This window comes from Microcaecilia unicolor, chromosome 6 (genome assembly GCF_901765095.1).
Source record: "Microcaecilia unicolor chromosome 6, aMicUni1.1, whole genome shotgun sequence".
Lineage (NCBI taxonomy): Eukaryota > Metazoa > Chordata > Amphibia > Gymnophiona > Siphonopidae > Microcaecilia > Microcaecilia unicolor.
Window position 1 is genome coordinate 17567411 of NC_044036.1, and position 24206 is coordinate 17591616.

The window sequence follows — 24206 nt, forward strand, 5'->3', positions numbered from 1 at the left end:
CATTTGATGCACATAGACCATTACCGCCCAGTTACCACGTGAGACCTTACTGCTGGGTCAGTGGCTTGCGGTAAGGTCTCAGACCCAAAATGGACGCACAGCAATTTTATTTATTTATTTATTTATTTATTGCACTTGTATCCCACATTTTCCCACCTATTTGCAGGCTCAATGTGGCTTACAAATACCTGTAATGGCAATGCCATTTCAGTTTACAGAGATACAATTGGTGTTAAAAAAGATGACAAGAACAGCAATCTTAGCGTATTGATCTGATCAAACAGTTGAAGAAAAAAAAGACATTCATAGTCAGGGACGCGTAGTGGTGTATTGTAGTTAGTTAAGCATTTTCGTGGTAAGCTTTGGTGAAGAGAGAGGTTTTCAACGATTTGCGGAAGTTGGTTATTTCATTGATTGTTTTTAGGTGTTTTGGGAGTGCATTCCACAACTGTGTGATCATGTAGGAAAAGCTGGACTCGTGTGTCAGTTTGTATTTTAATCCTTTGCAACTGAGGAAGTGCAGATGAAGATAGGTACGAGCAGATCTTTTGGCATTTCTGGATGGGAGGTCCACTAGGTCAAGCAGATATGACGGGGCGTCTCCGTAAATGATTTTATGGACTAACGTGCAGATTTTGAACATGATACGTTCTTTAAGAGGAAGCCAGTATAGTTTCTTTCTTAAGGGTTTTGCACTTTCATATTTTGTTTTTCCAAATATGAGTCTAGCTGCGGTGTTTTGGGCGGTTTGAAGCTTCTTGATAAGCTGTTCTTTACATCCAACGTAGAGTGCATTGCAGTAGTCCAAGTAACTTAGTACCATCGATTGTACCAGGTTTCGAAAAATGGCTCTTGGGAAGAAAGTTTTTACTCTTTTGAGTTTCCACATGGAGTGGAACATTTTCTTGGTTGTATTTTTCACGTGGTTTTTCAAGAGTGAGATGTCGATCTATGGTAACTCCTAGAATTTTCAAAGAGTTAGAGACGGGGATGGAAAAGTTTGAGGTGGTTATGGTGGGGAAGTTGTTTGTGTTATGTTGTGAGGTAAGTATAAGGCATTGTGTTTTTTCTGCGTTGAGTTTCAGCTGAAATGCATCTACCCAGGAGTGCATGGTTTGAAAGCTTTGGTTGATCTTGTTAGTGACTTCTTTTAGATCATGTTTGAACAGGATGTAGATCGTAACATCATCTGCATACTGTATATGTATGGATTGAAGTTTTGATTATCTAGCAACTTGGCTAGAGGAGTCATCATTAGGTTAAAGAGGGTTGGTGAGAGGGGTGATCTTTGGGGAACACCACATTCAGGTGACCATGGGGCTGATGTTTATTACATTTGTATCCCGTGCTTTCCCACTCAAAGCAGGCTCAATGCGGCTTACATAGTAATAGGAATACAGAATATTGTTAGGGTAAAAATTAAGTAGGTAGGGATAGGCAATGGAGGGGAGCAGAGTGGGAGATATAGTCTGGATCAATGTCGTTATCATATGGGTGTGCGATAGGTAGATGGGTTCATAAGATTAATCAGGGTCATGTGGATAGGCTTGCTTGAATAAATGGGTTTTTAGTGCTTTCCGAAAGGGTAGGTAGTCATGGATAGATCGGATAGATCTGGGGAGGGCATTCCAGAGTTGGCTGCCTAGGAAGGAGAAGTTAGATCCATAATAGGTTTTGTATTTGATTCCTTTGCAATTGGGGTAATGCAGATTGAGGTAATTTTGCAAAGATTCAGACATGTTTCTGGTAGGAAGGTCAATCAGATTGAGCATATAGTCCGGAGATTCACCGTGGATAATCTTGTGGATTAATGTGTGGATCTTGAAGTTGATTCGCTCTTTAATAGGGAGCCAGTGAAGTTTTATACGAAGAGGGGTTACGCACTCAAAACGTGATTTGCCAAAAATGAGTCTCGCTGCTGTATTTTGGGACAATTTTCATTTTGCCGCACGTCCATTTTCGGCAAAAATGTTAAAAAGGCATTTTTTTGCAGGTGCGCTGAAAAATGATTCTGCGCGTGCCCAAAACGTGCGTCTACACTACCGCAGGCCATTTTCCAGCGCACCTTAGTAAAAGGACACCTTGGTTTATAAATCAATAAATAAATGTTTGCAGAATATTGAGTATTAGTGACCATTCATTTTTCAACTGCTCTGCTTGTAATGCACTCTTCATAATTACACAGGATGAGAATGGAGAAGGACTTTCAGATGAGGACCTCTGTGCAGAGGTGGACACCTTCATGTTTGAAGGTCATGATACCACAGCCAGTGGAATCTCCTGGATCTTGTACTGCATGGCCAAGTACCCGGAACACCAAGAAAAATGCAGGAAGGAAATCCAAGAAATTCTGGGAGACCGTGACACGGTGGAATGGTGAGAGATTAAAGTAAATAACTAGAAAAGGGACTATTATTCTATACTATTCCTCCAAGACTCTATAACAAAAATTCAATTAGGAATAGATATATATTTTTTATCTGAAATTGCTATTTATTGCTGTAATATATTTTGTCTAGCTCATATGAGATTATAAACAAACATGTCCTATACATGTGCAAATTATTCTCCACAAAACAGTGGTTATTACGTTACACAAATTACAGTTATTACATAATTCTTATCTTTTCAACATAATATAAACCATTGTCTCCTGTTCAAAAGTCCACGCAGTCAAAGAATAATGCAAACGCGTTCATGTATTCAAAGAGTAATACTAGTTCCGTTGTACCCTGTGAATTCACTTGTTCAACCAATAGCGTTGACTGGATAATCAGATCAAAAGTAGTATCCACAAATTTTCTTTCAATATCTGTATACAAGAAAGTTATGTTCAATAAATAAGCTTATAAAATGAGATAGCTGATATGAGATTAACATCATGTTGTATTTACAGCTACCGTAATTGAAAATACATATAATGGATGAATCATGTTGGTATGCCGCTATATTGTAGTGATCTTTAAATAGCTCCTGAGGATGCCAATGGCGAAACACAGCACTGTGTAGGCTTCTACATGGAAAGTTGCTAGTGGAGGGCTATCCTTAGTGAAGTGGACTTTGATCCTGGGGAACTGAGTTCAATTCCCACTGCAGCTCCTTGTGATTCTGGGCAAGTCACTTAACCCTCCATTGCCCCTGGTACAAAATAAGTACCTGAATATACAGTGGTGGAAATAAGTATTTGATCTCTTGCTGATTTTGTAAGTTTGCCCACTGACAAAGACATGAGCAGCCCATAATTGAAGGGTAGGTTATTGGTAACAGTGAGAGATAGCACATCACAAATTAAATCCGGAAAATCACATTGTGGAAAGTATATGAATTTATTTGCATTCTGCAGAGGGAAATAAGTATTTAATCCCTCTGGCAAACAAGACCTAATACTTGGTGGCAAAACCCTTGTTGGCAAGCACAGCGGTCAGACGTCTTCTGTAGTTGATGATGAGGTTTGCACACATGTCAGGAGGAATTTTGGTCCACTCCTCTTTGCAGATCATCTCTAAATCATTAAGAGTTCTGGGCTGTCGCTTGGCAACTCGCAGCTTCAGCTCCCTCCATAAGTTTTCAATGGGATTAAGGTCTGGTGACTGGCTAGGCCACTCCATGACCCTAATGTGCTTCTTCCTGAGCCACTCCTTTGTTGCCTTGGCTGTATGTTTTGGGTCATTGTCGTGCTGGAAGACCCAGCCACGACCCATTTTTAAGGCCCTGGCGGAGGGAAGGAGGTTGTCACTCAGAATTGTACGGTACATGGCCCCATCCATTCTCCCATTGATGCGGTGAAGTAGTCCTGTGCCCTTAGCAGAGAAACACCCCCAAAACATAACATTTCCACCTCCATGCTTGACAGTGGGGACGGTGTTCTTTGGGTCATAGGCAGCATTTCTCTTCCTCCAAACACGGCGAGTTGAGTTCATGCCAAAGAGCTCAATTTTTGTCTCATCTGACCACAGCACCTTCTCCCAATCACTCTCGGCATCATCCAGGTGTTCACTGGCAAACTTCAGACGGGCCGTCACATGTGCCTTCCGGAGCAGGGGGACCTTGCGGGCACTGCAGGATTGCAATCCGTTATGTCGTAATGTGTTACCAATGGTTTTCGTGGTGACAGTGGTCCCAGCTGCCTTGAGATCATTGACAAGTTCCCCCCTTGTAGTTGTAGGCTGATTTCTAACCTTCCTCATGATCAAGGATACCCCACGAGGTGAGATTTTGCGTGGAGCCCCAGATCTTTGTCGATTGACAGTCATTTTGTACTTCTTCCATTTTCTTACTATGGCACCAACAGTTGTCTCCTTCTCGCCCAGCGTCTTACTGATGGTTTTGTAGCCCATTCCAGCCTTGTGCAGGTGTATGATCTTGTCCCTGACATCCTTAGACAGCTCCTTGCTCTTGGCCATTTTGTAGAGGTTAGAGTCTGACTGATTCACTGAGTCTGTGGACAGGTGTCTTTCATACAGGTGACCATTGCCGACAGCTGTCTGTCATGCAGGTAACGAGTTGATTTGGAGCATCTACCTGTAGGGGCCAGATCTCTTACTGGTTGGTGGGGGATCAAATACTTATTTCCCTCTGCAGAATGCAAATAAATTCATATACTTTCCACAATGTGATTTTCCGGATTTAATTTGTGATGTGCTATCTCTCACTGTTACCAATAACCTACCCTTCAATTATGGGCTGCTCATGTCTTTGTCAGTGGGCATACTTACAAAATCAGCAAGGGATCAAATACTTATTTCCACCACTGTATATAAACCACTTTGAATGTAGTTGCAAAAACCTCAGAAAGGCAGTATATCAAGTCCCATTTCCCCTTCCCCCTTTCCCTTTTGACATCACAATATCAGAAGTGAGCCAAATATCGGGTAATCAAGCCATTGTGACATCACTGATGAGGTTGGCTCTTATTGGTGGAATGAGTGGAGGAGTAGCCTAGTGGTTAGTGCAGTGGACTTTGATCCTGGGGAACTGAGTTCGATTCCCACTGCAGTTCCTTGTGACTCTGGGCAAGTCACTTAACCCTCCTTTGCCCCTGGTACAAAATAAGTACCTGAATATATGTAAACCACTTTGAATGTAATTGCAATATCAAGTCCCATTTCCCTTTCCTCTTCCCTTCCCTTTATATGTATACCCGAGTTTGATTTGTCCTTGCCTTTCTCAGGGTCTGCCCAGTACTGTTCTTGTACTAAGTTCTGAAGCTAACATTGAAGCCCCTTAAAATTTACACTCCAGCCCATCCCTATCTATTCAGTCACGATCAGGGCGTAGACCGTAGAAGTCTGCCCAGCTCCCATTTTGTTTCCAATTACCGGCGTCGCCACCCAATCTCCGCTAAGATTCCACGGAACCATTCCTTCTGAACAGGATTCCTTTGTGTTTATCCCACGCATGTTTGAATTCCATTACCGTTTTCATCTCCACCACCTCCTGTGGGAGGGCATTCCACATATCCACCACCCTCTCCGTGAAAAAATACTTCCTAACATTAGTCCTGAGTTTGCCCCCTTCAACCTCAATTCATGTCCTCTAGTTCTACTGCCTTCCCGTCTCCGGAAAAGGTTCGTTTGCGGATTTAGTTTTACAATTGTGATTCTGAAGAAGGCAGCTGACGCAGTAAAAGTAGAGGATGGAAACCTGCAGGGCTGTCTCATGCTGGAATTGCTGTCGGTGACGGGGAGAGAGACAGGAGCAGATGCCGGGGTGGGGGGGGAGGGGAAGGAAAGAGAGGAACGGATACGGGGGGGGGGGGGGGGGGGGGGGAAGAGAGGAACAGAAAGGGGAGAGAGACAGGAGCAGATGCCGGGGGGGAGGGGAAGGAAAGAGAGGAACGGATACCAGGGGTGGGGGGGAAGAGAGGAACAGATGCTGGGCGAGGGAGGTTGGGGAAGAGGAGCGAACGGATGCTGAGCACTTGAGATGCCAGTGAAAGAATAAAACAGTAAGTAATATTGTACCTATTAGACAGTAATTTCTTAAAATGTCTGTCTAAAAAGGCAAACCCTTTCTAAGTTGAGAGGTCCCACACATCTTTATCTAATCACATGTGTTAAAGTTATTTCACAACAATGAAAGGGAGATAATACTCTGGTTATCTGGAGACGGTCAATTTGCTGAGATTAACATTGTTTGACCTGTGGTAGCTTTGATGAATCAACAACCTCGTGATGAAGCAATTCAAATCCTGCTGGATTAGTGCACATTTCTAAATTCCAGCTCTTTGCCTCACTGTGGGTTCACAGAACATGTAAGAGACATCTATCAAAGTTTTCACCAGTGCAAAAATGCTCCAGAAATTTACTGAAAGTTTTAGTTTCACTGAGTAATTCTTGATTACATTTTACACTGGAGCTAAACAGGAGCACAATTTTGGAGTGGAGTGGAGGAGTGGCCTAATGGTTAGGGTGGTGGACTTTGGTCCTGAGGAACTGAGTTCAATTCTCACTTCAGGCACAGGCAGCTCCTTGTGACTCTGGGCAAGTCACTTAACCCTCCATTGCCCCATGTAAGCCGCATTGAGCCTGCCATGAGTGGGAAAGTGCAGGGTACAAATGTAACAAAAATAAAATAGATACTATTGGAGATTCTACATGGAATGTTGCTATTCCACTAGCAACATTCCATGTAGAAGCCTGCGTGGCCACATTGGTGATCTACAAGGGCTGACTTCTACATGGAATGTTGCTAGTGGAATAGCAACATTCCATGTAGAATGTCCAATAGTAGCAACAGTGGAGGAGTGGCCTAGTGGTTAGGGTGGTGGACTTTGGTTCTGGGGAACTGAGTTCAATTCCCACTTCAGGCACAGGCAGCTCCTTGTGACTCTGGGCAAGTCACTTAACCCTCCATTGCCACATTGAGCCTGCTATGAGTGGGAAAGTGCGGGGTACAAATGTAACAAAAAAATAAAAATAACTGCCCCATAAAGTCAATCATAAGAAGGGTAATTTTCTAATGAGTTTATACAGGTAAACATATGTTTACTTACTTTTGGACCTAACTACTTTAATAAGCAGAACTGTTATTTATTTATTTATTACATTTGTATCCCGCGCTTTCCCACATACAGCAGATTCAATGTGGCTTACATAGTAAAAAACAAAAAAAAAAACATTGCAAAAGTCCTGTAAGAAGAATATTACGAACTCTAATAAACATAATAGACTATCCAAGCGTCAGTCTGATTTCCCAGTGTTCTAGACTGTGTTCTGATGTCCCTAGACAGCCCTTGCTGTGTTCTTCACTATATTACAAGCCTCTTTCCAGGCCACCAGAAGCTGTGACATCATTAGTGAGGGCCTTTATAAGGAACTATGGGACTCGCATGCATTGCCTTTCAACAAGGTTTCCTGCACAACTAGGCAGGATTTGTCCAACTAGTTGGATTTGTCCTACTTGTCTTCCGCTCCAGTTCCAGCCCTGCATGCCCCAGCCATGCTCGTTCTCGGCTCTAGTTTTAGCCCTACCTGGCCGCCCCAGCTCCAGTTTTGCTTGTCTCCTGCTCCAGCCTGGTCTTGCCTGGTTTCTACCTTAGTGCTCTGTCCTGTCTGGGTGATTCGCCTGCCACTAGTCAGTATCCGGTGGTGGCCCAAGGACTCACCTTCCTTGAGATTGTGACATGCAGGACTTGACCATTCTTTGAGCTTTTCCTACAAATAATAGGTTGCTTGGGCAAAGGATCACATAAATTACCTTAGATGTATTACAGTTTACGTTTGAAAACTGCTTGACTGTTATGCTTTGTTACGGTATTTCTTTAGACTTAGGGGTGCCGTGAAAAATTACGGATACACTAAACTGCAGTGGCATAGCCAAGGGTGGGCCTACCCAGGCCCACCCACTTTGGGCTTAGGCCCACCTAGTAGCAGCACACCTATGATGTGGTTGGCAGGGATCCCCAAGCCCCACCAGCCCCAAACTCCCAGCAACTGTCCCTCCTGCATACAGTACCTTGTAAATAGCATATCTTCACCTGCAGTGAGCAGCGACTGATACATACTGTTCGCACTGGCTCCACAGCCTTCCCTCTGATGTATTCCTGCCTATGTGGAAACAGGAAGTTGAATCAGAGGGAAGACTGTGGGGCCAACATGAGCAGTGTGCTGCTCGCTACCGGTGAAAATCTGCTATTTAAAAGGTATTCAGGTTAGGGGGATGTTTAAAAGATCATATAGCATGCAGGCGAGAGAGGGAGAGACCAAATCACTTGTGGGACAGGGTGGAGTACTCCTGCCCACCCATCTTGGGCCCAGGCCCATCCAAAATTGTGTGTCTGGCTACGCCCCTGCACTAAAGGTGTCTTGGCCCGAGAACGTTTGGGAACCACTGTATTACAGAGATTCTGGGAAACTGTGACATGGTGGAAAAAGAGTCCAAAGAAATGGCTCCCAACCTTGTCTTGGTAATCCCAATAGCTAGTTGGATTTTCAGGACACCCACAGTACGTATGCAATGAGATCATTATGGTAAATTTTCAATGAGTAGATTTATGTCAAGGAGGAGGTGATCCACCGAGGTGGATGAACACTAACTCCCACGAGAGAACAACAGTTAGAGGAAAGTGGGAAGTGGACCAATGACTCCAGGGAGACAGGATACTGATGTATAGAGTACCGCTTTATTCACAGACTCGACACAGTACCGTGTTTCGGCGACAGGCCTGCCTCAGGAGTCTTAAATGATTCTGTTACTAGGAATAGGTTTAAAAGTTGAATGGTCGAATGCCAAAAGACTCTTCCTGATATCAAAAAAGCATCTTCCACCACCACCGGCAGCGCACATATTCTTATGTCAGGCATATTCATTGTGGATATCCTGAAATCTAAGCAGCTGTAGGGTCAGTAGGATAGGGTTAAAAACTATTGCCCAAGAGGATATTTGCTGTCAAATGAGTAGTTACACAACTAACTGGATCCCCAGAAACTTAGCTGGTGGTGGGTGGCGGGGCGGGTGGTTGGGAGGTGGGGATAGTGCTGGGCAGACTTATACGGTCTGTGCCGGAGCCGGTGGTGGGAGGCGGGGCTGGTGGTTGGGAGGCGGGGATAGTGCTGGGCAGACTTATACGGTCTGTGCCAGAGCCGGTGGTGGGAGGCGGGGCTGGTGGTTGGGAGGCGGGGATAGTGCTGGGCAGACTTATACGGTCTGTGCCGGAGCCGGTGGTGGGAGGCGGGGCTGGTGGTTGGGAAGCGGGGATAGTGCTTGGCAGACTTATATGGTCTGTGCCAGAGCCGGTGGTGGGAGGCAGGGATAGTGCTGGGCAGACTTATATGGTCTGTGCCAGAGCTGGTGGTGGGAGGCGGGGCGGTGGTTGGGAGGCGGGGATAGTGCTGGGCAGACTTATATGGTCTGTGCCAGAGCTGGTGGTGGGAGGCGGGGCGGTGGTTGGGAGGCGGGGATAGTGCTGCCACTTATATGGTCTGTGCCCTGAAAAAGACAGGTACAAATTAAGGTAAGGTATACACAAAAAATGGCACATGTAAGTTTATCTTGTTGGGCAGACTGGGTGGACCGCGCAGGTCTTTTTCTGCCGTCATCTACTATGTTACTATGTTACAATGTAACTAATTGAATGTCAGGCTCATTTTCGAAACAGATGGACGTCCAAAAAGTGACATAAATTGGCATTTGGACGTCCATCTCACAGAAACGTCCATATTGGTATAATTGAAACCTAATTTTGGACGTCTTTCTCCGAAGTCCGTCAAAAGGACGTCCAAATCTCAAGGGGGCGTATCAGGGGTGTGTTCAAGGCAGGACTTGGGCGTTCCTAAGACTTGGACGTCTTTGAGCCATAATGAAACAAAGCAAAAACGTCCAGCACTAACACTGACATTTTGAGCTAGACCCATTTTTTTCTTACGAATAAGGCAAAAAAAGGTGCCCCAAATGACCAGATGACCACTGGAGGGAATCAGGGATGACCTCCCCTTGGTCCTCCAGTGGTCACTAACCCCCTCCCACCCCCAAAATTGTGATAAAGAACATTACTTGCCAGCCTCAGATGTCATACTCATGTCCATTACAGTGCATGCAGGTCCCTGGAGTAGTTTAGTAGTAGGTGCAGTACACTTCAGACAGGTGGACCCAGGCCCACACTCCATACCCCCCCCCCCACCTGTTACACTTGTGGAGGAAACAGCGAGCCCTCTGAAACCCACCAGAAACCCACTATACCCACATATAGGTGCCCCCCTTCACCTGTAAGGGCTATGGTAGTGGTGTACAGTTGGGGGTAGTGGGTTTTGGGGGGTTCAGCACACAAGATAAGGGAGCAATGGTTAGATGTGTACCTGGGAGCATTTTATGAAGTCCACTGCAGTGCCCCCTAGGGTGCCCTATTGCTGTCCTGGCATGCCAGGGGGGCCAGTCTACTAAAACTGCTGGCTCCTCCCACGTCCCAATGGCTTGACTTTGGATGTTTTAGACTTGGGCGTTTTTTTTTCCGAAATTAGCCGAAAATCATCAAAGATGTCCAAATCGCAAAACGTCCAAATCACAGGACATACATGATATTTTCGAACACAAAAGATGGACATCCATTTTTTTCAAAAATGACCTTCTCCCTGTTTCGGAATTTGGACATCTTTGTAAAACGTCCAAATTCTGACTTAGACGTTTCTTTCGAAAATGCCCCTCTATGTCACTTCAAGTTAATTAGTTACTTCCAGCTTCCACTTGGAGATGTCGGCACTTACAGGGGGAAGTAGCAATTTCATAACTTCCACATGTAAGTACAGATGCTTCCATGTGTAGCTGCCTTGCTTTACCAGCCCAATAAAACACACTCAAAACCTTCATTCAAAATATAATTAGGGGTGGCCAACGATAACAAATTTTAATTGTGCAATTAATCATGATTAGTCACGGCATGCATTTGGGGCATTTCTCTCACCCTTTCCTACTGGCTGTCTCCTATGTGGCCTAGTGGTTAGAGCACCAGTCTTGCAATCCAGATGTGGCCGGTTCAAATTCCGCTGCTGCTCCTTGTGATCTTGGGCAAATCACCTAACCCTCCATTGCCTCAGGTACAAACTTAGATTGTGAGCCCTCCTGGGACAGAGAAATATCCAGAGTACCTGAATGTAACTCACCTTGAGCTACTACTGAAAAAGGTGTGAGCAAAATCTAAAATAATAAATAAAGGTTCTAGAATTCTAAAGAATAACAAGATTCCATGTAGAATTTCAAAGTGTAGCAACATTCTATGTAGAACCCCAAAGAGTAACAAGGTTCTTTTGGGTGGAGGAGTGGCCTAGTGGTTAGAGTACAGGTCTTGCAGTCCAGAGGTGGCCGGTTCAAATCCCACTGCTGCTCCTTGTGATCTTGGGTAAGTCACTTAACCCTCCATTGCCTCAGGTACAAACTTAGATTGGGGTCCCCTGCCAGCGAAGGTAGGTGATGGTGGGGGAGGGTTGGCAGCATGAGGGGCATTGAGAGGGTCGTCGGCAGGGGGGGTCAAAGTTGGCGGTGGTGGTGGCAGTGGCAGGGAGGGTGTCGGCAATGGTGGGGGGGGGGGTCTAAAATGTGCCCCCTCACCTCGGGCTCTGGACCCCCCTCCTGCTGAAGTCTGGCTATGCCCCTGCTCCACCTATGGCTGCTCCTCGCCGTTAAAAAAGATTCATGTGTGAGCCCTTACTGCCACCTATTTTGTAGGCAGTAAGGACTGATGCGCTAGTCACCTTATAGGTTCTGGCTATAGGAGTGGGTCATGATGCCTATCTTAAACCTATACTTATCTTTAAAGACTACGTGTGCAAGTAGCCAGAAACAAACATATGCTGGCCAATAGCCGGCTATCTCCCGCTAAATATTCACAGTCATGGGAAACATTTCCGTCTAAGCGTAGTCTATGAGTGGCGCTTAGATTTAGGCACAGTATATGGAGTACGCTTAGTTGATATCCCAGTGCCTAAAACTACGCGCCTCCATGCGGGTAGATTTACGCGCACTGGACCATGTTCTATAACTACACGCGTAAATTTCAGAACGCCCACAAAATGCCATTTTTCCCTTCCCATAGCCACTCCCCTTTTGAACTGCGTGCGTTAGAATATAGACGCAGTTTGTTACAGAATACGCTTAGTGAGTTGTGCACATAAATTCTAATTATTGCCAATTAGTGCTCATTATTGCTTGTTAAGTGCTATCAACGCTGATTAGCTTGTTAAGGCAATTAAGTTACACGCGTTGTTTTAGAATACGCCTGGATTTTTGGCATAGATCTTTAGGCGCGCTATACAGAATCTGGCAGATAGCGGCTAACCAGCTATATCACGTGAAGTATTCAGCGTATCGCAGCCCTTTCTTTGGCCGCTATAAACTTAACCGGTCAGCATTTTTTTACTGGCTTGGATGGTTAAGTTTAAACCGGCTAAAAATAAACCGGATAGTCACCATCAGTCACTGCAAACGGCCCAGCATTGAATATCGGATCTGACTGCCGACCATGGGAGTTAACCTGGCAGCTTCCCGCGGTCTGAATATTGGCCTCGTGATCACTTACATCAGCCCTTTAGCTGGTGTAATTGCCCGTGCCTGGAAGTTTATTTATTTATTTTGGTACATTTATACCCCACATTTCCCCACTATAGCGAGCACAATGTGGCTTACAAAATTACAAAGGACTACAATGCATAGAGGGTAGTGACACAAAAGTGAGAAGGTCTGGAAAGAACAAGAAGATAATACAAGGATACTTTACTAGGTGGAAGTAGTCGGTGGCTAAACGGGTATAGTCGACATGAGGACGGTGAAGGCTTAGCATTAAGTGGGGGATAAGCTTTCTCGAATAAAAATGTTTTAAAGGATTTCTTGAATAGCTGGTGGTCGTCAATCATTTTTAAATGCCTAGGTAGAGCGTTCCAAGATTTTGGGATGACGTAGGAGAAAGAAGAGGAGAAGAGCAGTTTATATTTTAGAGACTTGCAGCTTGGATAATGTAGATGAAGGTAGGATCGAGAAGTCACTGATACATTTCTTGAAGGTAGATCTATCAAATCTGACATGTAGGCAGGGGCCTCCCCATATAGTATCTTGTGAGTCAATGAGCAGATTTTGAAGGTAATACGGTCTGCAATGGGGAGCCAGTGTAGGTTATAACGAAGAGGTTGAGCATGATCAAAGCGTGATTTGCCTAGTATTAGCCTTGCAGCCGTGTTTTGTGCAGTCTGGAGTTTTTTCAGAATGGAATTGCGGCATGTACATGTGTAAACGGTAAAATTCTACACTTTACATGTACACCTGTGTGCTCCACATTTGAGTGCATACACTCACCGGCAAAGGACATGCTACAAAATCATGGCATATACTTTTTCACTAGTTAGCAATCTATAAGAGGGCAACTTACTCTCCAAAAGACATACACAATGTGATACCCGCAAGCGAGCCTTTTCCGGAGTAGCCCCACACTCTGGAAAGCACTACTGAAAGGCTCCGCTTAACACAAGCCTATCTCTACTTCAGGAAGCAGGTGAAAGCTTGGCTCTTCAACCAGGCCTTCAATGGAAGTAGAAACTAACTTGTTAGTCTCACTCACACACACAAGGAGTGACTGGGGCTGCACATACTGCAGCGGGACATGTTTATCCACTCCTACCCTAGCTGAGATAATATTTAACCATCTCTCTGACCTTATGAGCAACTTTCTTTAAATTAGTCATGTTACTTTCTACTTACTCTCTTACCTATCTCTATGTTTCATCTTTAATTATACCCTTCACTCTCAATAAAAATGTTCTACTACATATTGTGTTGACTTTGTAAGTAGTATACCATGTCATATTTTGTATTGCTATTTGAATATTTTTACTGCTGTAATTGCCTATTGCTCATGTTTGATTTATTTTTACTGTACATCGCCTTGAGTGAATTCCTTCAAAAAGCCCGCCCATCCAACCATCTGAGCAGGTTACAATAAAACAGACATATCAAATAATCGATAACATACATACAGCAGTATCATAAATACATAAGTATTGCCATATTGGGAAAGACCAAAGGTCCATCAAGCCCAGCATCCTGTTTCCAACAGTGGCCAATCCAGGTCACAAATACCTGGCAAGATACCCAAAAAAGTACAAAACATTCTATACTGCTTATCCCAGAAATAGTGGATTTTCCTCGTCCATTTAATAATGGTCTATGGACTTTTTCTTTAGGAAGCCGTCCAAACCTTTTTAAAACTCCGCTAAGCTAACCGTCTTTAACGCATTCTCTGGCAATGAATTCTAGAGTCCAACTACATATTGAGTGAAGAAAAATTTTCTCCGATTCATTTTAAATTTACTACATTGTATCTTCATCGCATGCCCCCTAGTCTTAGTATTTTTGGAAGGCGTAAACAGAAGCTTCACATCTACCCATTCCACTCCACTCATTATTTATAGACCACTATCATATCTCCCCTCAGCCACCTTTTTTCCAAGCTGAAGAGCCCTAGCCGCTTTAGCCTTTCCTCATAGGGAAGTTGTCCCATCATAAACACACACAAAAAAAAAACCCCATTGAGATTTACATGCCATCATGCTGTCCAAAACTTGGCAGCTCTGATAGAATTACCCCTATCCATAGGCGCCCGGTATAAGAGGCTAAGCCTCCCCTGCTGTGCTCTGAGAGGTTTAAATTGTTGATTTACCTCCATCCTCACAGCAGGAGCTGCAGTGAAAGCCCTCTAGCCTTGTATAACCAATTGTAGAAATTGGTTTATGGTTTGTTTACCTTACTGCTGGGAGAGCAGGGGGGGGGGGGGGGGGGGGGGGGGCGTTGGCTGGGTTGCCAGGGAGATATTTAAGGAGGATGACTTCCTGACCTGCACTGAGAACAGATAGCAGCAGAATCGGACAACCAGACAACAAAGGTAGAAAAGATCATTTTATTTTCATTATAGTGTTTGAAATATGTCCACTTTGAGAATCAGGTGCTCAACATTAAAAGTTTATATTTATTTACTTATTTATGGCATTTTATCACATATTAAACATGAATTAGGGTGTTTTGTGGCTCTACATGAGAACTGTGATGATATGATCCCTTGTTTCATATTGTTGACGGTCTGCATTTTCCGTATGGGTGGTATATTGGTGTATTAGGTTCTGCCCAGTGTAATATTTATGGTACAGTAAGGTTCTGAGCGTGTTTTTGCACAAAGTTGTGCATAGTGTTTTGCAGTTGAGCAATTGTGCTTAGAATATGCTTTGAGCAACCACTTTATTCTTTGACATATGATACATATCTAATATCTAAATTTAATAAAAGGTATTAATTGTGACTTTTATTTTTATTTATTTATTTTTTTCTGTGTGTTATCAGACAATTATGGATTTAAGCTCCACCCCTGGCCCCACCCCCTAACCCCACCCCCTTTAGCCTCCCCAAACAGTTGGGCCACCGACCGCCTATGCCCCTATCGTGTGTATTCTGACTGGCAACATATGTGAATTGTGTGTATCTGTGAGTGGTGTGTCTATATAGAGAAAGTGACCAAAAGGTCAACAGAGAATAAAATATTTTAAGTTCTAAATTATAACTGTTTCAAATTTCCAGCTTATGTAGTTAACAACAATTGCACATCAGAGTATGACAAAAGTGTACATATATAAACTCACTATTTAATTTTCTAAGAAGGAGGAAGGAATTCAGTACAATAGTGCAGCTGGTACTGTTTATCTAGGAAGCTACTATATAAACCATAATCAGTCAGAAAACCCCCTCCATCCGATTTTTTTCTATTTTTCCTTTAACGTTAAAGTTCAATCATAAACATCAAGGGAAAGCTTATCTTTTAGGCTGAATATGCTTCTCTCTGTTTTGCAAGCTTTATTTATACAAATGGACTATTTATTGGCTAGTTTAACGTTTTGTCTGTTTTAACCCAGCAATTGAAAACATCGGAGTACGACAGATTTGGGGGGAAAAAGCGTCAGAACCCTTCCTCCACCTTTCTTTTTCCGTAAGAACATGAAATGAGATTGAAGGGAGGCAGACTCAGGAAAAATGTCAGGAAGTATTTTTTTCACGGAGAGAGTGGTGGATACTTGGAATGTCCTCCCGCGGGAGGTGGTGGAGATGAAAACGGTAACAGAATTCAAACGTGCGTGGGATAAACATAAAGGAATCCTGTTCAGAAGGAATGTATCCTTGGGAGCTTAGCCGAGTTTAGGTGGCAGAGCCGGTGGTGGGAGGCGGGGATAGTGCTGGGCAGACTTATACGGTCTGTTCCAGAGCTAGTGGTGGGAGGTGGGGCTGGTGGTTGGGAGGCGGAGATAGTGCTGGGCAGACTTATACGGTCTGTGCCAGAGCTGGTGGTGGGGGGTGGGGCTGGTGGTTGGGAGGTGGGGATAGTGCTGGCCAGACTTATACAGTCTGTGCCCTGAAGAGGACAGGCACAAATAAAAAGTAGCACAGATGAATTTATCTTGTTGGGCAGACTGGATGGACCGTGCAGGTCTTTTTCTGCCGTCATCTACTATGTTACTATATGTAAGGCCTTGGTTAATTAGGACCACTGAGCTGGCCAGATGGTAATTGTCATTATCTTGGTACAGGATGGCTGTCCTGCAGATGATATACAGCCCCTGATAAGGAGATCTATGGCCTTGTAGATTTTATTTATTTATTTAAAAGACGTTTAGTCCACTTAATCCATAGTTCTTAGTGGATTACATTGGTACTGTACATAGGAAGCACCAACCAGCTTGTTTTGGACCAGGACTCTCAGTATTACAGTTCTGTCTTTCCAAAAAGGCAGTACAATTGGCTGAAACTGTAACTTGACCCTCAGTTTAAAAGTTACAATTTTATCAGGGTTCCAGGCTAAACTTGGCCTACCTGAGTTAGAGCTTCTGCACCCTATACTCTGGTGCTGGAGGCCTAGGGTGAAGGGCTTCTCTTCTCTCCTCTGAGCAGGGTTGCCAGGTGGAAAACTTTTTCCTCACCCAAATCAGCCCAAATCCAGCCCAAAACCCTCCCAAAGTCAAACCCCGCTCCTGACACCCCCACCCCGCCCCTGCCATCATCAACCCCGCCCCCGCCGTCATCGGCCCCGCCTCTTCCGTCACAGGCCCCGCCCAGAACATCACTAACCCCACCCAAAACGTCACTAAACCCGCCCAAAAAGTCACTAGCCCCGCCCCTGCGGCCTGAAAAACCACTCAAAAAAATCGCCGAAAGACCCCAAAACAAGCCCAAAAAACCGCAACCCACCGCGGGCAAAAATTACCCGCGGCGGGTCACGGAAAACCGCCCAATTGGGCGGGAAAACCTCCCACCTGGCAACTCTGCCTCTGAGCCTCCCTGACTGATCTGTGCTGAGGGTTTTTATCCTGCCTTGACCACACCCTCCCTGCTCTGCACCTGTTGAGTCATCTCTTTCCTGCTCTATGGCCTGCCTTTTAAGGTGGCTTTGTAACTGTGAGGGAGTGCTGTTAAGGGGGAGCAGCAACTTCCAATAGACTCCCTCACACCATGACAGAATAGTTAGGTTGCAGTCAGAGTTCAGTTCGTAGGCCTCAGTTAGGCTAATGCAGGCCTTATGCATACAAACAGGTATGGACAGTATATACTCCTACAACTCCTCTTCCCCCTCACTGACAGCATTTTGCCCTTCCCCTCCAAGAACAGAGAAGGTGCAGTGGCGTAGCAAGGGGGGGTGGGGGGGTGGTCCACCACGGGTGTCAATTCAAGGGAGGGGTGCTCCCTGCCAGCTCCCCCCCCCCCCCCCGGGTGCAGCACGATGACAACCGCCTCCTCGGCACATCAACACCCCCAGACCCAGTGCCTACCCTCAGCTCCGTCCAACCAGCTCCCGCACCCTACCTTTAAAGAAATCTCAGAAGCCGAGGCGAGGTGCAGCGCCTCGCGCCTGCATGTAAAAGAAGTGTGGATCGTCTCGTCGGGCCTTCCCTCAATCTGTCTGTCCCACCCTCCGCTGACGCAAATTCCTATTTCCGCAGGGGCGGGACAGACAGAGTGAGGGAAGGCCCGACGAGACGATCCACACTTCTTTTGCATGTAAGCACGAGGTGCTGCGTCTCACCTCGCCACGGCTTCTGAGATTTCTTTAAAGGTAGGGTGCGGGAGCTGGTTGGACAGAGTTGAGGAGGGTAGACACTGGGTCCGGGGTGGGGGGAGTTGATGTGCTGCACCCGGGGGGGGGGGGGGTGCAACAGCGAACCGCCCCAGGTGGCAGCCCCCCTTTGCTACGCCACTGAGAAGGTGTAAAGTTCTTGGATGCTTTTAGCACGTGTATCTTGTGGCTCCTAATTTTCAAAGAAAAACAATGCAATTAGTGTGTGCGTTTGAAAATAGGCAGCAGAGGATGCAGGCTGAAAGTGATTGCATATATTACATTGCATTTTCTGTTTTTATGCTGACCTGTTGCAAAAAGGACCCAGAGCTTTTACAACAAAGCAGCAATGACAATCAGATGTATCAAAATTTAATAACACATCAAAAGTTACAAGGTTATGTATCAAAATACAATCACTAACTCTCTTATCTCAGCTTCTCTCTTACATCCTTGCAACTCAAGTATTGATCTCCACTTGAGATTAAGTCATCTGATTTGAGGCTCTTTTCTTGATATGGCTGAAAATATTGATTGAACATTCTTCCCATTATTTGGGTTTTACTGGTCGGCTGACGTTTTCTAGATCACAGTTACAGATTGAACATAGAGGACTGACTGTCTTCTTCGACTGGGTGACCAAACAGTTGGATGTGGGAGGGGCGCTTGATGTGGTATACTTGGATTTCAGCAAAGCCTTTGACACGGTTCCGCACAGGCGACTGATAAATAAATTGAGTTCCCTCAGTGCGGGACGTAGAGTAACTGATTGGGTTAAAAATTGGTTGAATGGTAGGAGACAGAGGGTGGTGGTAAATGGAGCTTGCTCTGAAGAAAAGGATGTCGTCAGTGGAGTACCGCAGGGATCGGTCCTAGGGCCGGATCTTTTTAACGTCTTTGTGAGTGATATTGTGGTAAGGTTTGTCTCTTTGCAGATGATACTAAACTCTGCAACAGGGTGCACACCCTGGAGGGTGTGAATGACATGAGGAAGGACCTAGCAAATCTGGAGGAATGGACCGATATTTGGCAACTAAGGTTTAATCCCAAAAAATGCAGGGTCATGCACTTGGTTCGCAAAAATCCGAGGGAACGGTACAGTATAGGGGGGGTAGTGGTTCAGTGTGCGACGGAAGAGCGGGACTTGGGGGTGATTGTGTCTGACAAACTTAAAGCTTTCAAACAGGTAGAAAAAGCGACGGCCAAAGCCAGAAGGATGCTTGGGTGCATAAAGAGAGGCATGACCAGCAGGAAAAAGGAGGTGATAGTGCCGTTGTATAAGTCTCTGGTGAGGTCTCATTTGGAGTATTGTGTGTAGTTCTGGAGACCGCACCTACGGAAAGATATAAACAGGATGGAGTCGGTCCAGAGGGCGGCTACGAAATTAGTAAGCGGTCTTGAATGCAAAAATTATAGGGATAGGCTTATGAACCTCAACATGTATACACTGGAAGAGAGGAGGGAGAGAGGAGACATGATAGAAACATTTAAATATCTCCAGGGCATTTATGTACAGGAAGAGAGCCTTTTTCAAATGAAGGAGAGCTCTGGAATGAGGGGGCATATGACAAAGTTAAGAGGGCATAGGCTTAGGAGTAACCTAAGGAAGTATTATTTCACAGAAAGGGTGGTGGAGGCGTGGAATGGCCTCCCGGTGGAGGTGGTGGAGTCGAGGACTGTTCCAGAATTTAAAAAGACATGGGATAAGCATGTGGGATCGCTTAGGAACAGGAAGAATTAGGGGTTACAGAGGATGGGCAGACTGGATGGGTCATATGGCCTTTATCTGCCGTCATCTCTCTATATAAAAGGCAACACCAACGTTCTATGAAGCCTCCAGCCGGAAGTGTGAAGGGGGCGAGATATCCGGTTTCCCTATGAGTGTCTGCCCCACCCTCTCTGTAACACAGTCAGTGAAGGAAAACAGCAGAGCACGAAATCAAATCGCTGGCTCTGTAACAGTGAAGGACTCAGAGGGGGGAGGGGAGAGAGGCCAGAGGGCAGGGACACACACACTCCCACATGCACACAGAAGAAAACATTGCTAGCCCCCGTTTCATTTGCATCAGCAACGGGGATTTTTAGAGCACGAAATCAAATCGCTGGCTCTGTAACAGTGAAGGACTCAGAGGGGGGAGGGGAGAGAGGCCAGAGGGCAGGGACACACACACTCCCACATGCACACAGAAGAAAATATTGCTAGCCCCCGTTTCATTTGCATCAGAAACAGGGCTTTTTTTTACTAGTGTTTCTATGTTTCTATTCCACCAATGCCTAAGAGCCAACCTCATCAGTGATGTCACAATGGCTCAATTGTCCTATTATTGCCTTACTTTCCCCCCTTAGTGTGTTTCAGTCTCTGGTAACCAGAGCTGAGATTGTGATGTCATAATGCCTCATTCCACCAATGCCTAAGAGCCAACCTCATCAGTGATGTCACAATGGCTCAATTGTCCTATTATTGCCTTACTTTCCCCCCTTAGTGTGTTTCAGTCTCTGGTAACCAGAGCTGAGATTGTGATGTCATAATGCCTCATTCCACCAATGCCTAAGAGCCAACCTCATCAGTGATGTCACAATGGCTCAATTGTCCTATTCTTGGCTTACTTTCCCCCCTTAGTGTGAAGAGTTTCAGTCTCTGGTAACCAGAGCTCATATTGTGATGTCATAATGGGAATAGGCTTAGGAGTAATCTAAGGAAGTATTATTTCACAGAAAGGGTGGTGGAAGCATGGAATGGCTTCCCTGTGGAGGTGGTGGAGTCGAGGACTGTGGGATAAGCATGTGGGATCGTTTAGGAACAGGAAGAATTAGGGGTTTCAGAGGATGGGCAGACTGGATGGGTCATATGGCCTTTATCTGCCGTCATGTTTCTATGTTTCTATTCCACCAATGCCTAAGAGCCAACCTCATCAGTGATGTCACAATGGCTCAATTGTCCTATTATTGCCTTACTTTCCCCCCTTAGTGTGTTTCAGTCTCTGGTAACCAGAGCTGAGATTGTGATGTCATAATGCCTCATTCCACCAATGCCTGAGCCAACCTCATCAGTGATGTCACAATGGCTCAATTGTCCTATTCTTGGCTTACTTTCCCCCCTTAGTGTGAAGAGTTTCAGTCTCTGGTAACCAGAGCTCATATTGTGATGTCATAATGGGAATAGGCTTAGGAGTAATCTAAGGAAGTATTATTTCACAGAAAGGGTGGTGGAGGCGTGGAATGGCCTCCCGGTGGAGGTGGTGGAGGAGGACTGTTCCAGAATTTAAAAAGGCATGGGATAAGCATTTGGGATCGCTTAGGAACAGGTAGAATTGGGGGTTACAGAGGATGGGCAGACTGGATGGGTCATATGGCCTTTATCTGCCGTCATGTTTCTACGACATGTATCAGGATAACATTTGAAGCTTTTCACTCCGAAAATAGTAACATAGTAAAATAGTAAATGATGGCAGATAAAGACCTGTACGGTCCATCCAGTCTGCTGAGGAGGAAGGAGGTGTTTTAGAGAGCTCTGCTGACTTCCAGTGGAAAGGGAGTGAGACCTAGCTCCCTCCCCAAAGATGAGGAGGGTCCCTGGGGAGAAGGCCTCAGGAAAGTCCCAGGCTGTGGGGCCTCCTGGGGCCCGGGACCAGAAGGCCGAAAGGAGTGGCTCTCTCCCTGGTTTGACTACCGGGAGAAGGGAAAGGAGTCCAGTGGACCGAAGGGAGAAGCAGCCCGGTGGAGGCCACAAGAGCATTTCCCCCTCCATGGCCCAGCTTGCGGAAGGTAAGCGAGAAGACAGTGGAGGGGGGAGGAAAATAGTACAGGCCCCAGAAGGGCGCTTCCAAGGAAGGGAGAAGGAAGAGGCGATGGAAGTTTGCCAGAAGCCTATGCTGGAGGCAGATGAGAGTGAGAGTGAGGAGAGTGGATCGTCAGATGAGGAGTTCCTTGAAGTGAGCTATGACCCTGATGATCCAGCAAGTAGTGTGGTAAATATTGTAAGACGAATTAAGCTGGTGGAAAAAGAAGTAGTGGAGCTAGGAAAACATCTGAAAATGGCAAGAACTATGTGTAAATTTGCCCCAGCGGAGCACAGACAAATGTATGTTAAAGAGGAAGCCCGGATATCGAAGTTGTTGGGGAAAAAAGAACACTTGTTGTACTGTTTAAAAAAGGGCTCTGTGAATCCTTTGAGGGAGTTCTATGTTAACCGAGAAAGGATGGCTTCTATACCACAGTCTGGGGGTTCAGGAACACTACAGTTGCAGCAAGCTTCAGTGTCTTCAGCAGCATTAGAATCTAAAGAGTTGTCTGGGTTCAGAGGTGACCCCACTTTAAAATACATGAGACAGTTGGCAACACAGTCCAGAGCACTTACCCCGCAGCCAGAGGATAAGGAGGCAGCGGCAGGACATGGCTCTGAGGTGGGGGCTGGAGCGGAGATCCTACCTGTGGAGGGGAGGACAGAACTCAGTACATTGTCAAAACTCCAGATAATGGAGGCAGCAGAGGGAGACGCAGGTAGCAGCCTGTTTTCTACAGAGGTGGTGGTCGAAGTCTCAGAGGGCTTACCTGCAGTTGTGCAAACAGCAGAGACAGTTGCCGTGAAGGAGGCCCTGTTGGAAAAGGGTCAGCAGAGGCAGACTCCGGTATTTTTGGCCGGGTCTGCAATGACTGAAGTGGAAACCGAAGCAGCATGGCATCTGGAGAAGCCCCGCCCACGAAGTCCGGGAGCAGGGGAGGTCTTCCCTGAGCATGGAGTAGCTGGCGGTTTACAGGAGAGGGGTCGGAGAGAGAGGAATAGGAGCGGGCAGCAGCTGGGAGCTCATTTGACCAGCTGTCCATTACAAGAGGTGAAATCGGGGGGTGCTAACAGCCAGCCTGTGGCGGTATCAGGAACAGACAAGCCATGCCCCCGGGAAGCGCCAGCCATTGGGAGAACGCAGGACGGACTGCACCAGAAGCAAGGGGGAAGTAACCCGATTGTTGAGAGACTGTCGTTGAATAGAGAAGTGGACATGGCAAGTCCAACAGATGTGCAGCGGGTGGTGGAGCGGACCTGCCAGCAGGACGGCTGGGAGCGAGGAGCCAAGGGGAGCGGCGGAGTTCCGGAGGCTTCGCCCCTGGTGCCGGAGGTTGGAGGGAGTTCTGGTATCGCCAGCTGCAGACCTGACTGGACAGGAGCCAGAGTATCGCCAGGAGACAGAGGAGAGGAGGCGATTAGCCCAGAGGCTGGAGCCTGCAGTGGCAGGGACGAGCAGGGACGTTCCAGGAAGTGGAGATGGGCAGGACAATCAGTTGGAGGCAGCCCAAGCAGCAGAACTGACTATGGACGTTGCTGGATGTTTGTCTGAGAGGGAAGGGGTCGGGGGACAGCGGGAGGGGGAGGGGGCTGTGGAGATTGAGGAAGGGAGAGGGATGAGGGGAGGGGCAGAGGGACAGAAGGGGGGGAGGCAGAGGGAAGGGCTGGAACAAGTGTGGAGGGGGGGCGGTGGGGGCTGGGGTCCAAGTCCTTTGCGGCAGTAGTCCAGGGAGGGGGAAGGAAGGAGGGGGGGAGATCGGGTGGTTTTGAGGGCCCAGGGAGGGGTTGGGGGGGAGCGGGGACAGGGGGTGGACAGCTGCCTAAGCGGCGAAATGTGGTACAGCTCAAATGGATAGGGGAGGGGGCAATGCCCTCCAGGGATCGGGTCTTGAGGCTGGTGATGGGGATGGGGTTTATACCCGAGGACTTTTACGCGTGTATACACCCCATCAACATCCCAGAATATGACTTGAGCTTCATGACCCAGAGGGGGATGGAAATATTCTGGGAAAGGTACGAGGGGGTGAGGGGAAAGGGGGAGTGGCGGGACCTCAGGGCCATTCCAATCAGCAAGCCGGACCTGGTGCAGGTCACCCTGCTCGTGAGAAATGAGTCTATCTCTGGGGCAGATTTAGCCTACTGGCTACAGAGGTACGCGGAGCTGAGATCCCCACTTACAAAGTTACCGGATCCAAGCAGGGTTTGGGCAGGAGGTTGGGGAGCCCTGGTCAAATTGAGACAGGAGAGCCATGTGGTCCAGCACATTCCTTCGGCTGCCTTTATCGGTCGCGACAGGATACTGTGCTTTTACAAGGGGCAGCCGCGGCAGTGCTTCAGATGTGGTTCGTTTAGGCACTT

General features: G+C 46.4%; 1 protein-coding gene across 1 annotated transcript in view; it reads left to right on the forward strand.

Moving 5' to 3' along the window:
* LOC115471579 (cytochrome P450 4B1-like) overlaps positions 1-24206 on the forward strand; it is a 131318-nt gene that overhangs the window by 77911 nt on the left and 29201 nt on the right. Inside the window, exon 8 of the mRNA XM_030205252.1 lies at positions 2186-2376. Coding sequence (XP_030061112.1) covers positions 2186-2376 — 191 coding nt within the window. The remainder of the gene's footprint in view (positions 1-2185; positions 2377-24206) is intronic.